Genomic DNA, 21,014 nt, shown 5'->3' on the forward strand with positions numbered 1-21,014 from the left:
GTAAGTCCTTCTCCCACAGACACCTTTCCTGTTCCTGGGGTAGATCTTAAAGTTTGCAGCAACACTCACAGACTCTTGTCTCTGCTAGTTCATCAGAACCAGTACCAGTCTTCAAAAGGTTGCTCACAATGTTTTCGGTACTGCCTGCAGACTGGACATAGTTTGTGGCCTTTACTCAAACCATGCTCCAAATCTTTTATGACTCTCTGCTTTCTTCTGGTGTGACTATGATCCTCAGAAAGCCATTGGGACCTTTGACTGTGTTGCCATCAGCGAATATGTCCTCAGCACTGATTAAACTACTTGGACCTGTCCTAATGACGCAATGGTGCTGCAGGCTGAGGTGGCTGTTCTATTAGAGGGCCTCACCCATTGTCCATTTTGGCTCATTAGACTTAAAAAAGGTCTCCTTTTGAGGATGTCCCTTTTTGTAAGCCTCTGTTTTGTGCTCAGAGAATCTCTGGGATGGAGGCACTTTTCAGTTCTAATTTGGATACCCTCAGATAGATTCCAAAGTGTGTCACACTTAGGATGCCTATGGAGATGCAGATAATCTACTAAACCCTCACTATCCCAATGAAGGGTAACATATTTACCTGCGGAACACCAGTGGCCTAAAAACATCTTTTTAGCTGGAGTTGAGATATCCCCCAAGCCTACCCACTAAAAGAACAAGGCCTACATCACTGTTGTCATCCAAAAGCTGCTGCCTCTGCAGTGCTGAATGTGCCTTTTCTGTTTCTGAGGACATCATCTAAAGTACAGTGCAGGACACCCTTGCCTGCATGCACCTTTCCTGCGTGACTGAAGCTCCTGAACTTTCATGTCTTCATGTCTTCAGGGGCATAAGAGGCTGAAGAGGGGCACATAGTGTGAGTGTCCTGGGATAGAAGCCTCACATCTCAGATGAGCACTCTATGGTGAAGACCTTCACATATAAAAGATGGTCTATGTGTCCTGTGGAGCCACAGGACTCTCACAAGACTTGTACTCGTAAATGGGGGTGCTCATCTTGAATGCTTAGAGCATAAGATCATTGTGGTCCATAATGTTATTACTAGGCAGTTGTGATTCATAGTACCTGCAACTAATATTTGCAGTTGAAATCCATGAAATCTGTTACCCTGAAGAGTGGATGAAAGACATAATTGAAATCTTTTCACAATGAGCTCGCCATTAGAATTAAAACCTATGGCCCTCATTACGACCTTCGGGCGGCCGCGGCCATTTGGAGATCCCCGCTGGGCCGGCGGACGGTAACATGGTTTCCGCCTGCCGGCCCAGCGGGGATCTCGGCCGCAACACAGGAGCCGGCTCCAAATGGAGCCGGCGGTGTTGCGGCGTACGACAGGTGCAGTTGTACCCGTCGCGCTTTTCATTGTCTGCATAGCAGACAGTGAAAAGCTGAACGGGGCCCCCAGGGGCCCACTACTCCCCGTACCGCCAGCCTTTTCCTGGCTGTTCAATCCGCCAGGAAAAGGCTGGCGGTACGGGGACTCGTAATCCCCTGGGCAGCGCTGCAAGCAGCCGCCGGGGCCATTGTGGCGGGAAACCACCGGCCCCGGCGGTGCGACCGCGGCGGAATCCGTTGGGAAGCACCGCCAGCCTGTTGGCGGTGCTTCCGCCGAAAGAGCCCTGGCGGTCTTGGACCGCCAGGGTTATAATGAGGGCCTATGTTTGGCAATTGATGTTTTTTCCTCAAGCAGTTTTCCACGGGGGTTAAGAACTCAATATTTATTGCATTGCTTTCATAAAGAAGACAGTGGAATCACACTGTTAAAAATTTGTTATCGTTAGAAGGTATGAAGATATTGATCAGAGCAAAAATGTTGAGTAACATAGGTATAGGCAAATCCTATGATTTTAATTACTGCTTTTCATATTGCAATTATTACCCTTTTACATTGAATTTACGAAGTGCTACGGAACGTTATTGCATAATAACGATTGCTCTGTCTAGCAAACTACGTGTGTTGACTAAGAGTGTTTTTGCAGTTATAATTTCAACTTTAATTCTATTACAGCTCAGGAAAAATATTGAGTTTAATTTCAATGCGTATAGTGGGAATTGCAGAGGGTGTCAGAGGGTACATCATATATATTCTAAGAATTTAAATGGCTATGCCATCTGCATCTCCATATCACCTGCTTCTCTTTAATGATGCTCTCTTAGACCGGGTGCTGGTCACATAAAACAAACTCTCAAATCCCCGTACAGTGACCCACCTGTGCCACAGACATTTTCTTGCATCTGCAAGATGGTTTCTGTCTACTTGTCGACCAAGAGCTTGGTGATGCAGGCTTCTCCATCCAATTTCATTCCCAACAGCTTCCCCTGTTCAAAAGGATTACTGCATCAGTACTATAGGGAAAAAGGTATTTGAAGGGTCAATTTACGCTTGTGCTCTTCTAATGACACCTGCATCTTGGTACGTTACCCCACACACTGTATGAGATGGCCCCTCGGCTGCAGCAAGCCTCTCAGAGCTAATGCATGGTGACTGTGTGCCCAGGTCTATGGGCAGAGCCGTCACTATTAGATGGCATGCTTGGAAACATTTGGCTAGGTTCGTAGGTTTTCCGATTAGGCAAACTGTACAGATATACTAATTGACAGTGAACAGATTTTGGCAATAAGCTGATTATGCATTATAGAACTTTAAGCAGAGATGTGCTATAGAACACTTGGTGGGTTCTGTATTCCTGGTGTGTCACCTTCATCAGAAACACCTAAAGATCTTGGGCAGAATTAGAGGATAGTTGTTTATCATCCAATCCAGCAGCAGACACATTTTATGTGGCTTGAGAGGTCATGGTGAGATGAAGAGCAGAGACAAGGAGCAGCAAACCTCCATTCCCTTCTCAGCCACTCAGGCTGCAAAACCACTTTCATTCACCCGCAAGCACCCATGAACATCTAGTGAGGGGGCACATGTCTCATTTTGTGGGGTGTTAGTGAGCCATCACATTAGATCACTGTTTCCTCCAAATAGCAAAAATGTGTTAAACCCTTCCATTTCTGGACACTCTCCTTCCCATTCTTAATTTTTATGTTTTTCTAGATGGAGGTTTCAGCCACCCCTGGCCAAAAACATATCTTGGTAATATTTTACCCTCCTGTGAACAAGGGAGCTATTAAGCTGGTTGTTTATATCAATCCTGTTGCTGCTACATTTTGGTCCCAAACAAGGACAGAGGCCTCGAAGTAATCTGAATTTTCAAAGGTTCAAACTCATTCCTCCACAGAGAGAAATACAACATGCTGGGCAGATGTAGACTTCAGCTTTGCAGCACGGATTTCTTAACAGCATTCGTCATCTTCGTTGAAATAATGTCTTTAGTGGAAGTACATGATTAACTTTTTAAGATGTGCTATTGTGGGACATGGGGACACATGTACAAAGCATTTTTCTAGTCGCAAACAGACAATTCACAGAATCGAGCCGTTTGCAACTAGAAAAATGCTTTTTGGGATGTACAAGCCCAAATTGCGAGTTACAGAATCACAATTTGGGTTTTTGATTCAGTATTAGGAAGGGGCATGTTGAGGGTGTCCCTTCCTAATACTGAATCTGAAAGGTATGTTCTAATGTTTTGCTACCAAAATGGGGTTGCAAAACATTTGCAGTTTACCACCAATTTCAAATTGGAGGTAAGCCATTCGCAAATGGAAAATGGTCCCAACGGGACCCCATCCTCTTTGTGAATGGGTATGCCAACATTTTTTCAGAGCAAGTAGTGGTCCCACGGACCATTGCCCACTCAAAAACAAGTGTATCCTGTTATCCCTTGAGGAAAACGGGCTGCATTAAAAAAAAATGCTTTATTGAAAAAGCAGCCACAGACATGGCCACCATCCCTGTGAGTGCTGGCCATTCCCAATGAGTCGCAAATTGTGACCTGCCTCATGAATATTAATGAGGAAGGTCCCATGTGATGTGTGGATAGTTTGAGTGCGAGCGCTGTGCCACGCCCTTGCCCACTTGTACTATAGAAATGTATATTACTAAAGGTGATCTGTAGCCATTTCGTGAGCTGGAGACCAGTTGTGGCATGCTGGCGCACGGATCGAATAATGCTTATGTTGGGATGGATATTTACTTTTGAGACAAGGAGTGTGATATTTACTTTTGAGACAAGGATTGCGCAAAGGAATGTTGGATTGAGATATAAAGAGGGGGCAGGACCTACAATGGCATTCAGACTTGGGACGCCCTTGTAAAAGGTTACATGATCTGATGGAATTAATGAATGGATCCGGTCTTACTTCACTGTTTGGTGTGATCCTTGCGATGACAAGTGTTTCCTACTACCTTCTTCGCACCTTGCAACCCATTTGGGAATTACCAACAGTGTCTGGGACACTGTTGTACATCAGCATTAGTGGCTCGCAAATTGCAAGTCTCTTAGGGCCAGATGTAGGTACAAACCAATTTGCGACTTGCAAATTGCGAGTCCTTCCGACTCGCAAATTGCAACTCGCAAACTGGTATGCAGAAAGGTGTCTCAGACACCTTCTGCAACTCGCTATGGGGTCGCAAAGACCAACCTCATGAATATTTATGAGGTGGGTCGCAGTTTGCGACCCCATAGCGAGTCTAGGCACTCACGGGGATGGTGGCCTGCTGGAGACAGCAGACCACCATGTCTGTGACTGCTTTTAAATAAAGCAGATTTGGTTTTTCTCTTTGCAGCCCGTTTTCCTTAAAGGAAAACGAGCTGCAAAAAGAAAAAATACTGAAACCTTTTTGTTTCGGTTTTTTCAGGGTAGGCAGTGGTCCATAGGACCACTGCCTGCTCTGAAAAAATATTTTTATGAGCATTCACAAAGGGGAAGGGGTCCCATGGGGACCCCTTCCCTTTTGCAAATGAGTTACCATCCACTTCAAGTGGAAGGTAACTGCGAGTTGATTTGCGACCGCTTTCGCGGTCACAAATCAACTCTACATCGTGATGCGGTCGCAAAAAGGAAGGGAACACCCCTTCCTATTTGCGAGTCGGAATCACATTTTGCATCGCGTTCAGCCTTTTGCGCCTCGCAAACTGCGTTTTTTGCAGTTTGCGAGGTGCAAAAGGCTTCCTACATCTGGCCCTAAATCTCGCAATTTGCAAGTCTAAAAACCTGATGTTTTTACATGTGGCCTATGGTTCTTTTGACATTGCAGTTTGTCTCTTTAAATACAATTATAGTTGCAACAAACGTGCATTTTCTCAGTTTTTTTCAGTGCTTGCATTAGATACCATGTTTATGTTGCTCTCCTCATGTATGGGGTAATTGACCTCCATACCACGCTTCCAACTCTTGCTTCCCTAGCCGTTGAGGATACAGCAATCAAAGCTTTGCACACTTTCTCTACAATCTCTCATTGTCTGGTTTTTAGTGTTCATCTCTGTTTTCACAATCCTACTGGTATTCATGTTCCACAAATCTGCCCTAGGCCATCTCTTATAATTTCTTTAAACTGATTTATCAGCGGTAGATCTCTTCATTCTGTTTCTCATATCACTACTTCAAAACTCATGCAAACACCATGTTTCCCATTTCCTTCTGTTATACTCCATTCCCAAATCAAAATCTTTGACTGAATCACATCATAAAACCATTGGATGACCCTTTGCTCTCTGGTTTTCATTTATTCAAAAACATCCAGTAAAAATGTGCTTTCCTGTCTCTTTTTTCTTCCTGTCTTCAGCCCTACCTGTTGGACCTCCCCTTCAGCCAGAAACAAAGGTTTACTTTTATCTACCCAATGAAACTTTATCCCGTCATCTTTTTTGCTTCCACAGCTCACAGGCTCTAACTACTACTAGCTGGTCTACTACAACAACTTGCTCACATGTCAGCATTCTCTCCACAAAAAAAGAATATTGCCACCATTTTGCTGCGTAACCTTTTACCAGACAGTGTCTCACATTACTGTGCAGACCCCATGCAGGCTAGCTCTCAGAAATTGCACAGGGCTTTGTACAAGTATTTATCACCCTCTGACAACTGGAAGCTACTGACCATGCAAGTTAGGCCGGCTTTAACACCTCTTGTTTTATTTGGACCCTTCCTAGTCAGGTCTGAAGTGATCTGTGCTTTCTAGTGTATTGACATGCTTACAAAAACAGCACCTTATGTCATGAGAATATGATCGTCTGTGCATCCCTCACAGGTGCACAGTTTAGCATGTTTCGCCAGCCTTTTCTTGTAAATATTTGTAAAGTTATCGTTTGTAAACTTGTTCTAAAGGCATTGTATTGCCTTCATTTGGTTTCACCTAAGCGCTACTAGGCACTCCAGGTCAATGCTATCTGGGGCACTACTGGTGGAAGTTTGCCCAAGTACATAAATATATTCAGGCAAAATTTAATTTATGAATATTGTTAGGGCTATTGATATAATTTCTATTTGAGTAAAAATGTGTTAATTCCAGACTTTCTTCTTTGCAAGGTGAGCGAACCTTCAAGTGTGATCAATGTGATGCCACTTTCAAAAGGAAGGACACTCTCAATGTTCACATCCAGGTTGTGCATGATGGACGCAAGAAGTACAGGTGTGATTTGTGTGACAAAGCATTTGTAACACCTTCGGTTCTCAAAAGTCATAAAAAAGTAAGTATATTTCATTTTCATCTACATTAGTTTGGTGGAGAATATATCCATTCTGCAAATGGTACTCCTGCTAAACCCTTTCCTTGAAAGGAACCTACCCATTGGAACTCTGCCCCACTGTCGTTTCTTAAAGTATTTATTTTCATTGTGTTCATAACCTATTCAGACATGCCCCAACTCATTTCACATCCCATAAACACGTCCACACCCCCTATGATTCTTTTCAAATAGTGAAGAATGAACGCAGAATCTGTTTACTTCCTCAGTGAATGTATTTGATGAACACAATAAACCCATTTATACATTAAGACCTATCACAGTCTTTTTAGGTACTTTTTTTCTATTTGTATAGCTGTGGACAGTGCTGTTGCATTAAGTCGTCTTTCAGTAATATGAAGCCTGTTTTCCAGAAATGGATAATTTGTCTATGTTAAAACATTTTCAGGCAAGTTGTGTATGTTTTCGTTCTGTCTCGCCAGCCATAGATAATATAACAGTGCCTGATTCACAAAGGTAAACTTACACCTTTGTGTAAGTTTACAATTGTTTGCTATTTACTAAAGTATTTTACTAGTAGTATCTTTACGATTGTGGTGTCTCCGCACATAAAAAGATAGGCTAGTTCTATGTTTTTTTAGACCAACCATTATGTCTGGGGCTTTTCATCGACCTCCATCACTGAGCAAATACTAATCTAACTGTTGACAATTTAAAAAAATGTAATTCTTCAAAGCCAAGGTCGAATCAGTGTTCCACCAGTTCCCTAGCATGGCGATCCAAGACTCCATTTCCAATGTGTCACCTATAATTTCTTCTAACTTAGAGTATGTAGATTGCCTAAATGTTTATACTCCTGACCAATCCCAAAAGATATGTTTCTGGTCTTCTAATGCTTGGATGCTCCAAAACGTTCATTGGTTATTTTTGCATTCTTTCTCTTTACCGTTACTGGGGTGTATTGTAGCCTTTTTACACAATAGCACTATGGTCTCTTAAGATTTCTGATCATTCGGACATAATGAATTTCTTAAAATAGTTTTTACCAATTTTCTAGGGATAATGTTCATTCTAGATCTCCTGGCCATGTGGCATAAATCTTCCCATTGTTAGGAAGTCAGCTAGAAATTAGTGCTTGATATGCTCTTCCAACATTGATTCTACCGGAGAAACGGTAGAATAACGTATCAAATAGTTTTTTTAATCCCTTCCATATTTTAAAGTGAGTCTGAAATTTCAGACGTTTCAAAAACCCTATCTGATCTGCTAATTCAAATTTCTTTTGTACTGTGCAAAAGACAAAATATCTCCCTTTGAATTTAATATTTGATTGTACTCCATGGTGCTCTTCCCCACACGAGTACGCATGTAAGTTACTTCAGCTGAAATGGAGGGTTCTCTCAAAACTACATACATCCATTCTCATCCACCTTATGAAAAGTTTCTACATTGCATAGCGCTGTCATAATGTATGTTTTAAGTCAGATTCTCCTAAAACAAAATAGGATATCAAAATTTTGCAGAAAAGCCCCAGTTACCCTGTTCAGCTGTCATTAGCGAGATAAAAGTTCTAAAGAATGTATTTTTATCAGATTAATTTGGGCCTCAAGATAAAGTGTTGTTTTCAAAACTGTAGCACTTATTGTGGCTCCCTGTGACAAAATAAACATGACTTCCAGCCTGCCACTACAGACTGGTAGAGGAGTTTTAAACTGCTAACTCAGCTTTACCATTTAATGTATTAACAAACACCAAAGTTCCTTTTTCAATATTTATAAGTCAACCCTACAACAGAACTGTTGAATCCTTAGGAAGGGTGCTATATATTAAGATGTCAGTAAAACCCCCAAATTGTTGTTTTTGCTGTGGATAGGCTAGTAGTCCCGTTGGCAAGTACAGGGTTATATGCTGACAACTCAAAGGTTTATACTTCAAGGTGTCAAAATAATCATCACCTTAAACCAGACTTGCTGCCCAATTCGAATTTAACAAAATGTTTATATAAATGCAGCTTTTAGAAAGTTGAGACTCTCTTGCTCAAGTTTTCCAGTGGTCATTCGCAGATGCTGGCCACAAGACAGCTTTCTGCCCTGCCTACCATTGGAAGAGGTGTTACCTCTTACTTATATGAAACTCACAGTCTGCAAGCCCAAAAGGTGAGCTTCAAAGTTCAAGTCACCTTCGAAGGGCAAAGGGTGGACACACACAAGAGATGCTGTTCTTTTGTTCACTTAGACGGGTTGCCACCGGGGGCATAGAGGTGAGACCAGTTGCTGAACCTGTTATCCCGTGGGCATGTAGCCCTCAGGTAGCCACACCTCAAAGGTGGGATTCCATGATCCACACAACACCCTGAGAGGAGGGTTCAGCCATCGTGGAGTGGGAAGTACCTTGATGTGATATATTGATACCACACACTGCAGGAAATTGTCATCAGGTGGGAAATAACCTAGTAGCCCATTGGCTTGTAACCAGTGCATCCCTGAGGGCACCTTCTGGGCATAAATATGGCACCCCTGTCACCCAGACCTCAGATCACATATGGACTGGACAGAGGACGGAAGAAGATCCGCTCTGCTGTTCCCTGGACCTGGCAGGAGAGATTGCACCAACCGCTGGACTGCACCTATTGATCCTTGGGTTAGCAAAGAGGTGCCTATGGTGCCTGCCTCAAGGAAACGTTGCTCTCAGTCCCAGACATAAGAGGTGAACTCCAGCATCATGACCATAAAAGCTGAGGAAGCCTGTCCTAGCTGGTTAGTAGTCACAATCATTTGAGCGCTACTGACCATCGATGAGTAACTGAGGAGACCAAGTCTCGATGCTCAAAAGCTGCAACCAAGTCTCCTGGACCTCAGAGAGTCAACAGAGAGCAGTTTGGTCACCCAAGACAGACACTAGCCTTCACCAAATGGAACCGCTGGTTTCACTGTGACCAGAGATGTGTATTCCAGTGACAACTGTACTTTTGCTGGACCCCTGAGGACTTCGAGGTACACCTATCTCTTTGGCCAAAGTGCCACACCAAGACCATGGACTGAGGAGTAGCATTAGGAAATCTTCCATTGACCGCACAGAATCCTCAGCATCCTGACAGCATCTTCGGCATCCTGTATCAGGACATCTCCTTTAAAGTCTATGGCAGTTCCCCATAGAGCCTGGAAATGGACTTGAGACTGCCTTGGTGACAAGATAACTGTCCTATAATGCCTTACTGGCTCTCTTCACCTCCTCCCTGCTGAAGTTTGTCTCTCAAAGCAGGCCCGAGTAACTGAACAGAACTCTCTAAACGTTTTACAAAGTTTTCAACGTTTCCATTAACTGTGGTAGCTACCAGTGCTTGTTGACTTTCAGAGTGAAAAGCAATGGTTTACAGTTTATTCAAAAATCTATATTTCTGGAACCCTCTGGTGCATTTTGTTAATTTTGATGTCTAAAAATTGATAAAGATAAGATCTATTTTTATAAATTTGTGTCAGATTTCTTCAGTATTGTGTGACTTTCTTATTTTGTTTTCCTAGTACTTCTAAATGCCTTACACTTGTTCTTTCTTTTTAAAGCCTGACTGCAAAAAGCCACAGCTTACTTGGATTGAGCTAAAGGTTTTATAAATAAATCTGACTGGAATAAAGATGGTAATTTGAGTGTATTGGATAGCGAGGCTACCCATCCACACCATAAAATAGTCCACTATCCTCACAATGTCTATAAAGCCTCAATATTTGTAGGCTATACTTTGATTCTAAAGTCACAGCATTTGTTTACTTACATCATCTAATTGTTTCCACAACTCTCTGTTCTTTTAGAGTCTACTTAAAGTCTAAGATGTCATCTAAGTAAACAAAGATTTCATACTAGTTTATGTTCCGTATTGTATGTGAATAATTGAATTCCCTTGGTAAGCTGTTTATTTTTGGACATATTCACTTTGCAAAATGAGTATAAAGGTGTCTAGGTAGTCATCCACAGTGGGCATGTTAAGCTGTCCATGTATGACTCTTCATTGTCTGGATTTTGAGTTTAAAATATCCTTCTAAACATTGAGACCAGCAATTCCGATGCCAGATAAGTGCTTTTATTCTTCCCCACATAACAGCTCTCAGCACTATATCACAAGACACTGTTCAGCTGTCCATCAGTGTCCTGCAGAATCCATGAAACATCCTCCGATACTAAATGTTGTACATATTTAACTAGACATATGAGATCAAATTAGCAACCTTCCTCTTGGACATAAATTCATATAGCTCAGCTTACAAACATTATTATCAGATTCAGCCCTAGTTGTTGCTTGAAACTGATAAAATAATATATATTTAGTCCAGGGCTTATTGTCAGGTCATGGACTGCCTCACTTATTTCCGAAAATGGAATCAACTATATTGACTTTGCATCAAACACGGAATCCTGGGAGCTGTCATCTGGTGATTCCACCATATATTTTTTGGTTAGACCTACCTGAAGCGCCAGGTTCTCTTTCAAAATCTTTGTAATAAGGAAGTCACACAGGAAACTGACTTATCTCTTCTACTGCACTTGAACATGATTACCAAGGCACTCATTATGACTTTGGCGGTCTTTTTGGAAGACCGCCATGCTGGAGGCTTCCAAAAGACCGACAGTGATGGCATTACAGTGACAGCCATATTACGAGACACAAACTGAAGACTGCCCAAATACAGCCACAAATCTTAAACCGCCAGGCCGACCGAGGGTGGGAGAAAGATGGTCCCACCACCTGCAATAAGGGCCAGGTTGTGCAGCATGCAGCAGGCAACAACGATTTGGCAGACATTAAGGGGGTCATTCTGACCCCCGCTGGCGGCGGATGCCGCCGGCCTGGCGGGAACCGCCAGAAGACCGTACCGCGGTCGAAAGACCGCGGCGGTCATTCTGAGTTTCCCGCTGGGCTGGCGGGCGACCGCCAGAAGGCCGCCCGCCCACCCAGCAGGAAACCCCCTTCCACGAGGATGCCGGCTCCGAATGGAGCCGGCGGAGTGGAAGGGGTGCGACGGGTGCAGTTGCACCCGTCGCGATTTTCAGTGTCTGCCACGCAGACACTGAAAATCTATGTGGGGCCCTGTTAGGGGGCCCCTGCAGTGCCCATGGCAATGGCATGGGCACTGCAGGGGCCCCCAGGGGCCCCACGACACCCATTCCCACCAGCCAGGTTCTGGCGGTGGAAACCGCCAGAACCAGACTGGCGGGAAGGGGGTCGGAATCCCCATGGCGGCGCTGCTTGCAGCGCCGCCGTGGAGGATTCCCAGGTACAGCGGGAAACCGGCGGGACACCGCCGGTTTCCCGTTTCTGACCGCGGCTGTACCGCCGCGGTCAGATTGCCCATGGAAGCACCGCCAGCCTGTTGGCGGTGCTTCCGCGGTCGTTGGCCCTGGCGGTCCATGACCGCCAGGGTCAGAATGACCCCCTAAGTGGTTTATAGAGTGGGGCACCTCTGGAGACATGTAGACAACGGAATCTGGCCTTCAGTAGAACAAAGGTCCTCTCAATGACCCGCCTCCTCCTGCCATGGGTCTCATTGAAACAGTGTTCACCATCTGTTGTCGGATACCTTACAGTTGTCATCAGCCAGAGAAGGTTAGGGTACCCAGATTCACCTGTGTGCACAAAGGTAGGACACATCTCAATACCGGTGGGGATACAGTAGATTGTGAAGTGACGTGAGATGACAGGCGCACTCATCCTATTAGATACATACTGATGAGCCATGCCCGGTCCCTCTGAAGTTGTGCGATCATGTGTGGGACGTTGCTGTTCCGGAGAATATATGAGTCATGTACAGAACTAGGGAACCTGGCTGTAACCTGCAAGATATATTGGTCAGCAAGACACCACCTGCACATTAATGGGATGAAAGTTTTTTTGATTCCTTTACACTTGTTCATTTATCCTGGGTGGAACCAAGGCAATGTTGGTGCCTTCTATGGCCCCTATCACATGAGGGACGTGTGCCAAATCGTAGAAGGTAGCCTCAACAGTGGTTAAATCTGCACGTTAAGGGAACATGATGTAGGAGGGCAAATGTTTGAGCAAAGCTCACAGTACATCCTTCAACACATTACTGAACATCGACTGTGACATCCCTGATGCCAAGCCCACTGTCATCTGAAACGACCTGGAGGCAAGGAAGTGGAGTAGAGACAACACCTCCACTAAGAGAGGGATGGCATAGGGATGACATATGTCAGGCAACAGATCAGGCTCCATATGGCTGCACAGCTCCATGATGGTCTAACGGTTCAGACGATATGTCTGAATGACGTGCCTCTCTTCCAAGGTGGCCCGGTCAACTAGGGGCCGGAACACAGGGGCATGTATCATCATCACCATTGCACCGAATCTAGAAACAGGAGAGAGGAGAAGTCAAAAGTTGATATATGCAATGTGTCGACATTGTCAATCTATGCAGTAGTCACTACATACCATCTGTCAATCTATGCAGTAGTCAGTTCATATCATCCATGACACATAAAATTCATCCTCTATTCACTTATTGTATGTAAAATGGTAGCTGCCTGTCCTGTATGCACAGGACAGTTGGAAGTGAACTCGTTCTGCCCGCGTTAGATGTCATGGCGGTAGGCTGTCTAAACTGCCATGCAACTCCTCATTGGATGACATTGCTGCCAATCGGAGACTAGGGTCGCTATTTACTCTTCCAGAGCTCACTTGGCTCCTAACACTTGTGCAAGCAAGACCTCCACTGTGTGTGCTGCTGTGTTCTGACTCTGGAAGCCAAGATTCCACATCCTGCAGGAGATAGAGCTCCAGCCTTCACCCAGGAAGAGGTGGAGAAGCTTGTGGACGGGGTCCTACCCTTGTATGGAGAGTTGTATGCACCAGAGCAGCAGGTGAGTCGCATGTCACTGTCAAGTGTGATTGTGATGTGTATGAGGATGAAAGGAGTTGGGATGACGCAGACGGAGTGGATTCATGGAGATGGGTGGGGAATGTGAGCGTTAGTGGCGTGAAGACATGTGACTGTGGTCATGAAATGTGTTTTTGTTGTGTGATGTCCACTGCTGACCCTGTAATGCCAATCTACATGACTTTGTCCTTCTATGTCACCCATGCATGTCAGCGCCCATCAAAAGAAGGGGATTTGGCGTGCCATTGCCAAGAAAGTGCAGACCCTGGGGGTCCATGCCCGGTGGAGCACCCACTGCAGAAAGCGGTGGGAGGACCTAAGACGCTGGGCCCGGAAGACCACAGAGGTCCTGCTGGGGACATCCTCCCAACGAGGGAGGGGTGCCCATCGGACCTTGACCCCCCTAATGGCCTGCATTTTGGTGGTGGCCTACCCTGAGGTGGATGGCTGCTTGAAGGCAGCACAGCAGCCACAAGGAGGGGAAGTACACACTGGTATCTTGATGATGTTCTGCCTGTATGGCTTTGGGTTTCCTACTAGTGAAATGGTGTAGCTTTGGTCATTGTTGGTAGCACGCCTACTATGGGTATCAGCTACCCTGGCTGGATTGGTTCATAGATGTGTGCCCATACCATGCAGACAGTGACTTATGTGGGCAGTTACTTCCAATTTGGGAATTGTGTGGTGACCCTCAACAAGGTTTAAGATCCAAGCTCCTAGCATCAGCATCAGTACAAGTGAGGTGGCAGGCCATTGCCATCAGTATCAGCCTACCACTGTGAGCGAGGTAGTTAGTGTGTCAATCAGCTGTCATGTACCATATGTGTAGATAGGTACAATGGAGCCAGATGTTGCTGTGCTATGTTTCAATTGATTAGTGGGCATGCTACCTACTCATGCAGGACTCTGTTGAGTAAGGTGTCCAGGAAATGTCTCTACACACGACCATGGGAATGTGCCAGGTACTGGGCAAGTGTGACTAGGTTGTCCCTCATTAAGTACTTGAGAGCCACTGTTCCAGCATTAGCAGTTTCCATCAGTATGGCTGTAGTATCCCCCATGGTGTCCTACTGTTGTGGCATGTATAGGTTATGGCATGGCCTGCCATGGCATAGCAGCAGATTATGTGGTTGCTAATCTGTGTGTATGTAGGGTTGTTATTGTCCCATTGCACCCTGTCTTTCTCTACCACCCTCCCTCCCCCTCCACCTCTGTCTTTGTGTGCATCAACATCATCAGGTGAAGGAGAAGGGGCACCGGCGAGTGGGGAAACTGCAGCCCACGGGACCAAGGAGGCTGATACCAGTGGAGCTGAGGGGACCAGTGGGATGGAGGGTGAGGAGAGTGCCATGGGGGAGACAGGATCAACGACTACTTCTTCAGATTCCTCCTCCGATGGGCAGTCCCTGGCAGTGGTGGACCCATCTGGGACCATCCCATCCTTGCCCACCACCCACCTTACCAGCACCGTCCTCCCTGTAGCTCCCCACCCATTTGCCTGTGCCCACTCACCCAGGAATGTGGGCATCTCTTTCGCAGCAGGCACCTCTGCCCCTGCCCCAGTCAGCCCTCCTGCCCTCAATGAGGAGGATATTGACCTCCTGAGGGCCATCTCTGTGGGGCATTCCACCATCGTGAATGCCATCCTGGGCCTGGCATCACAGATGCAGCAGTCGAATGCCTACCTGGAAGGTATTCATGGTGCCCTGGCTGCCCTGTAGAGATTGTTTCAGGCTCTGGCCTCCACATAGACAGCAGCCAGTGTTCCTTCTTTTTCCGTCCCCCCTCCAAATACCTGTTCCCAATCCCACATACCTCTCCCATCACCCATCCCAGGCACACCCTCATACCAACATGCATCCACATCAGCAGACCCAGATCGCATAGACAAACACAGGCACCACAAAAAACACCACAACCATGCACACAGAACATTCAGATGCAGACACAACAACACCCACTCTCTACACGGACTTCCCCCCCACCTCTCCCCTCACAAGCACTACACCACTCATACCTGCAGTCAACACATCCTCACTCCAAGATCCTGCCACAATTGCACTCATTCCTATTGTTTTCACAATATCAGACAGACCCCCATGCATGCATCCCATACACCACATGCGCAATCAGCACAACTGTCAACACCCCCACATGCAGCACATCCACCCTACCTGCACACACCACCACAACATACATTCACACATCCCACTGCCATCTCCCTGCATCTCCCCTCCCCTCATCCCACTACACCTAAACGCCCATACTCACATACCCAACAGTCAAACAGCACATACATGACATCCACGCTCGCAGCTGCATCCAAGGCACTTCAGCATATACACCTCACAACCGTTCCCTCTCCCTCCACTCCCAAACATTACTCCCATTCCCAAACCTGTGCCCCTAAAAACATTTCCTGCATGAGATTTCTCTGTTCCCTCCCACTGACCCAGTCCCTGTCTCCCCAAGCGCCCTGTTCCACTCCCCAAACCCCTGCCTTCTACCTCCCAAGCCTCCCATAGTGCACCTTGTACTAGCCATGCCCTGGCCCCACCTAAGACATCTACCCCCACCAAGGCCAAGGTTACCCCTCCCAAAGCAAAAGCCAAGCCCCCTCCCCCAAAATCTAAATCCAGCACAAAAGCCCCACCCCAAGCCAAAGCTAAGAACCCCCCCTCCAAACCCCTACCTCGGACACCCCCCCACCCCTGAAGTGCCTGCATGCCCCATTGATGCCCCTGCCATGTGGAGGCCACTTTGCAGTCTGGAGTCAAGTTGGGGCCATGGACATTGCACAGTGTGCTTGGGGCACACAATACCGTTGGCCTGGCTAGTAGGCCTATTTTGTATATAGTTATTTATTCATTCCAAATTTCGATTTAATATATCTACATGAGGAACTCCTTGGTGTCAAGGGTAACATACTTGTCCTGGCTTTCCTTCCACATGTATGCGTTGCACATGAACTATTTGTTGTGTGTGATTTGTGTGTGGATGTGTGTGTGCTTCTGTGGGTGCATGTCTGAATATGTGTGTGGCCTTTTGCTAGCCATGCCAAGTGTGTGTGTTGTGTGTGTGTACTAATGTCTTTCCCTCCCTCCAGTGTGTGCTAGGTGGCTGTACTTACGGTTGATGTCTTCGTCACCTTCGCTGGTTCTGGAGTCGTATGCTCAGCAGGAGCATTGGGAAGACTTCCAGTTCAGGTTCCATGGTGGCTGTGGACATTCCTGTGTTCCTAAAGATGAGTGTCCCCTTTTATGTGGTTCATTTCTGCCAGCCTTCCCATGGCGGAGCAACCACGGCGGAAATCAAGTCGGAACACCACCATGGTCATAATATGGCAGTCTGCTCTGCCTGAACCCGCCGTGATGCAACCGCCACCTCCACCGTGGTGGTCAGAGGACCACCAAAGTCATAATGAGGGCCTAAATGTATTGCACTTTCCTTACAGAGTCCTTCCCATGTGTGCTAGAAAAGCAGCCTAACATCAACAGGTAACACAAGTGTGAAGCTCAAGGGTGCACAAGTTCAGCAACCTGCATTTTCATTTTTCTTAGATAAAAGGACCATCTTTCATCAGAGCTGCTACAGTGACTCCTGATCAAGGACAGTGTAGTATTCAGACACATATGCCTTGAACACAAATATCTGCATTACTAAACTCTTAGAAATCTCACAAATTACTACTGCCACATACACTGTTCAGTTAGCAAAGGTCACATTCCAAAGTTGTGTCTCTGCCCAGCTAGATAGCATATTGGTGAAAGCACCTTGTAGTTACAAGGCTCAGATTAATGGAGCATCATCCCCTTAACTGTACACATTAAAGGAAAAGTACTTGAAATATACTCCTTCCTTCATGCATATGGACTGAACTCTACATAACTAGCCTTCTGTTTACTGTTGATGGTAACCTTCTAATGACCATCCTTAACTTTCTATACTTTAACTCAATCCAAATGTGGTAAGGTGGCAGTATTATGTGGTATGACTGGGGACTTTTACCATGTAATACTAGCACATTACCTCAGTAGTGGACCTCCGTTTTGCACTAGTAAACCTTAGCTCAATCCTGGTATTGTGGCAAAGAGCAGTCAGGCTACTTAGAGGAACATATGTAAGCCGTTTCACAATACCGACATGTATGATAAGTCAATGACATGACTCTAAAGAAATCTGACACCAATTTAGAAAAATAAAGCAAATTGTTATGTAAATGTAGACACCAAGCAAACATTTTAAGTTACACACAACCGAGTTATGAATTTTAGAAGCTTTGGAAAATAGGTTATTTTCACGGTTCGATGGCTCCCATTGAAGTAAATGGAGAAAATCAAAGTGTGCACTCAGGCACTTGCAGAGAGAGCCAGGGGAACCTACCTGCACTGAAAGTTCTGCGGGGCCCTACACCAAGAGTCAACAGTCAGTTTCTTACTACCTTGCTCGGGGAGTCGGGTGCAGAGGTGATTTAGCTGTCCTTATTGCTGACGGGGTCAGTAGCTGCTGGCACGTTTGCACCACTTAGCAAATGGGTACTTGGGGGTGGACACACACTCTACCCTTTAGATGTAGAGGTTTTGGGAGGCCAAGGCCAGAAATCAACAGTTGGAACTTCGACACCGCGTCCGGTTAGTCCAGGTGCAGACATGGCTGCTAGCTGTCAATCACTAGAGCTGGTCGCACCAAAGCTGCTTTGCTGTTCCTCTCAAAGCCACTCTCTTTACGGTGCAGAACCACAGGAGAGGGGTAATTGGCGACATCGGTCTCTATGCTGGGGGCCTGCTCTGGAGTCAGTGACGTTGGAGCGGCAGGCGGTTTCCGGATTGGCGACAAACAAGCCTTAGTTACTACAAAGGTGGACCACTGGTTCTTCGACAGCTGGAGGTCATCCAGCAGGGAGTAGAGACTTGAAACTTGGCAGAACCCTCACTCCCCATCTTTGGATGCTGGACACTGAGTTTCTTTAGGCTCACTCTTTCGGAGCTTGTCAGGTTGCAGTTCTTTGACTTTAGCATGGCATTTAATCCTGCAGTTTACAGGGTGCTGGTACCACGAGTCAGAGGAGTCTTTCTTGGCTTCACGGTGTCCACTAGCATCCCTCTTGCTGGGACCAATAAACTTCGGGCACATGTCAGTCACTTACTTCCAGTGGTGGTCCCCTTAGGTCACTTCTGTATCCTCTCTTTGTCCTGCCGCTGGAGTCCATGTCCTGTTGTCGGTGAAGACATCTTCTTTCTGCCTCTTCTTCTTCGCAAGTAAGAACTAAGGTTCTGGTGCCAAGGGAGCACATTAAATCCTGGCTTAGGGGGCGTTAAGGGTGAGGGGGACAGTGGCGAATGGGCTACTGGTGCCCGCAGCTAGCCTGCCCCTGTAGTGATCACTTTCTGTAGGAGTGGGTCATTTTCATACCCAGAATCCACTAAACCTAAGGGTTGCCATGATGGCAGAACCCTCTATGCTATACAGACCTCCTAGCATACCCTAAAGGTGTGGCTAACCTTTTGAAGGTGTACACCTCCTGCATAGCTAATTTCCCACCTGTCATGCTGGAGAGGGTGGAAAGAGCTTTATCCTTGAGTGTGGGACCAGGAATTACACTTCAGGGGTGAGTGGAGCCTTTGAGGCTCACCGCCTTGATTACCTTTCAAGCTAGCCAGTTTGGGAGAAAGGAGGTGTGACCTCCTGCCTGCCTAGGCCCTTTGTCTCCATCCTGTGGATGCTATCACAACCAGCATGACGGCAGACCCTTGTCTGTGGTGGCAGAGGCTCGAGAGAGCCCACCAAAACAGCAGAGAGCTTGGTAACTTGGTGGGCACCCTCTAAGGGTGCCACCAGGCCACATGCTAGTTAATCCTAAGCATGGGCATCATGGGCAGGATTAAAAGCAAGGTGTTTGATATCAAACACTGTGGAATTGGCCGGGTCATCATGTAGCTGGACATCTGGGAACTGTCCAGAGGCCAGTCAATTTTATCCTACGGACAACTGGTTAGTCGTGGTAGCATTACATTTTAAATGCTATCACTGGGTCATATATGCTCATGCATATATATCCTCACACAAAGTACAGTGCACCCTGCCTCCTGGGCAATAGGAGGCCTGCCTTAGGCGTGACTGATCTGTACTATGGGCAGTAAAAGGACTCTGCCTACATCTGGTGTGGACAGAGTTGCACTCAAGCAGCAGGCTGCTCATGCAGTCTGACATGGCAGCTCTGCGATTTCTCTTTTACTCGGGTCACACAGGGTGGCACAATCAGGTTTGTAGCCCTAATGACCCCTTTACCACCCCTGCTCAGGTACCACTGGTACCAATTACTAGGGACTTACACGGATAGTAAAGTCCTTGCCAATTGGCCTATGCAAATCGACATACAGTTTAAGGGAAAGAGCATAAGTACTGAGGTCTGGTTAGCAGGCCTCATTACCCCAACAGGTAAAAAAACAACAGCATTTAGCACCAAAAAGTGTGGTGGGAGGGAGGGGAGAGGTGACCATCCAAAAAGGGCACTTTACAACAAGTACCCATGAGACTATATAATTGCTATAAAAAAAACAATTCTTAAAATAAAATAAAACAACCACAAATGGCGAGCCAAGCTTGGGCAGAGAGTTTGGTCAACTAATCACCCATTTGTGGATAATGATTGGGGTTCCAGAAAGAATAAATATGACCCAGAGATCAGCGATCTTAAATGTCAATTTTACCAAGAGACTTACAGCTATAGACCAATGGATGACTTCAACAAATTAAAATACAATGGATCAAACAGAGGGTTTATGATCATATTAGTGATCCACTGAGGGCCTCTTGATATGTGACTGACTGAAATATGATTCAAGCCTCAATTTTGATCTTTTTCTGATTCCTAGGTTGAAGAGTGTTTTCAAAACAATTATATTCTAGAGTGTGGTTACAACTGTGCAAATGTTGTCAATTTTGGCATGCTGTACTTTCCTATGCAGTGATTTCAAAATTCTGCAGCTAATTTTATCTTTAACCTGGAACACAGGCACTACATTTCAGTGCCTTGGCTTCCCAGTCTGTAAGTTCTGGTGTTTAAAGTTTGCTGTATTGCACACAGTGAAAAAAAGAAAAGTATTCTGGCTTTAGCCAGATTAAATCCCCACTTCCCTGCCACCACCTCCGCTCCTCAGTTCAGCCCTTCTGCAAACAACTATATACATAGCAGACATTCTTTTCTTGTGTAAGTAGCAACCCCCTGGAATAAATACTCTGTTCATTTTAGGGGTATTGATAACCATCGTATTTTAACCCTTCGTTTAATAACAAATATTTATCCCAAAATTGGAAATTAATTATGAAATTCATCATCTGTCAACCAGTAGTATGTTTCTACTCTCTGAACCACCAGAGGCCACTTGTAACCGCAATATGTAGGATGGAAGTGATTTAATTAACCAGAATCACTGAAATTAATCTGGGTGCAGTCTACTACATTACACATAGCTTGTCATCATTCTGGGGCCTGCCTCTAAGCAGAAAGTCCTACCAGATTTCCCTGATGAC

The 21,014-nt window shown here is 45.8% G+C and overlaps 1 protein-coding gene across 2 annotated transcripts in view; it reads left to right on the forward strand.

Annotated features, from left to right (window-relative positions):
- The window catches only part of PRDM5 (PR/SET domain 5), a 690,485-nt gene that overhangs the window by 384,704 nt on the left and 284,767 nt on the right, over positions 1-21,014 (forward strand). For both annotated transcript variants that reach the window (XM_069242565.1, XM_069242566.1), the window contains one exon: positions 6,437-6,597. In XM_069242565.1, the coding sequence (XP_069098666.1) occupies positions 6,437-6,597 (161 nt within the window). The remainder of the gene's footprint in view (positions 1-6,436; positions 6,598-21,014) is intronic.

The sequence above is a fragment of the Pleurodeles waltl genome, chromosome 1_2 (genome assembly GCF_031143425.1).
Source record: "Pleurodeles waltl isolate 20211129_DDA chromosome 1_2, aPleWal1.hap1.20221129, whole genome shotgun sequence".
NCBI classification, from domain to species: domain Eukaryota; kingdom Metazoa; phylum Chordata; class Amphibia; order Caudata; family Salamandridae; genus Pleurodeles; species Pleurodeles waltl.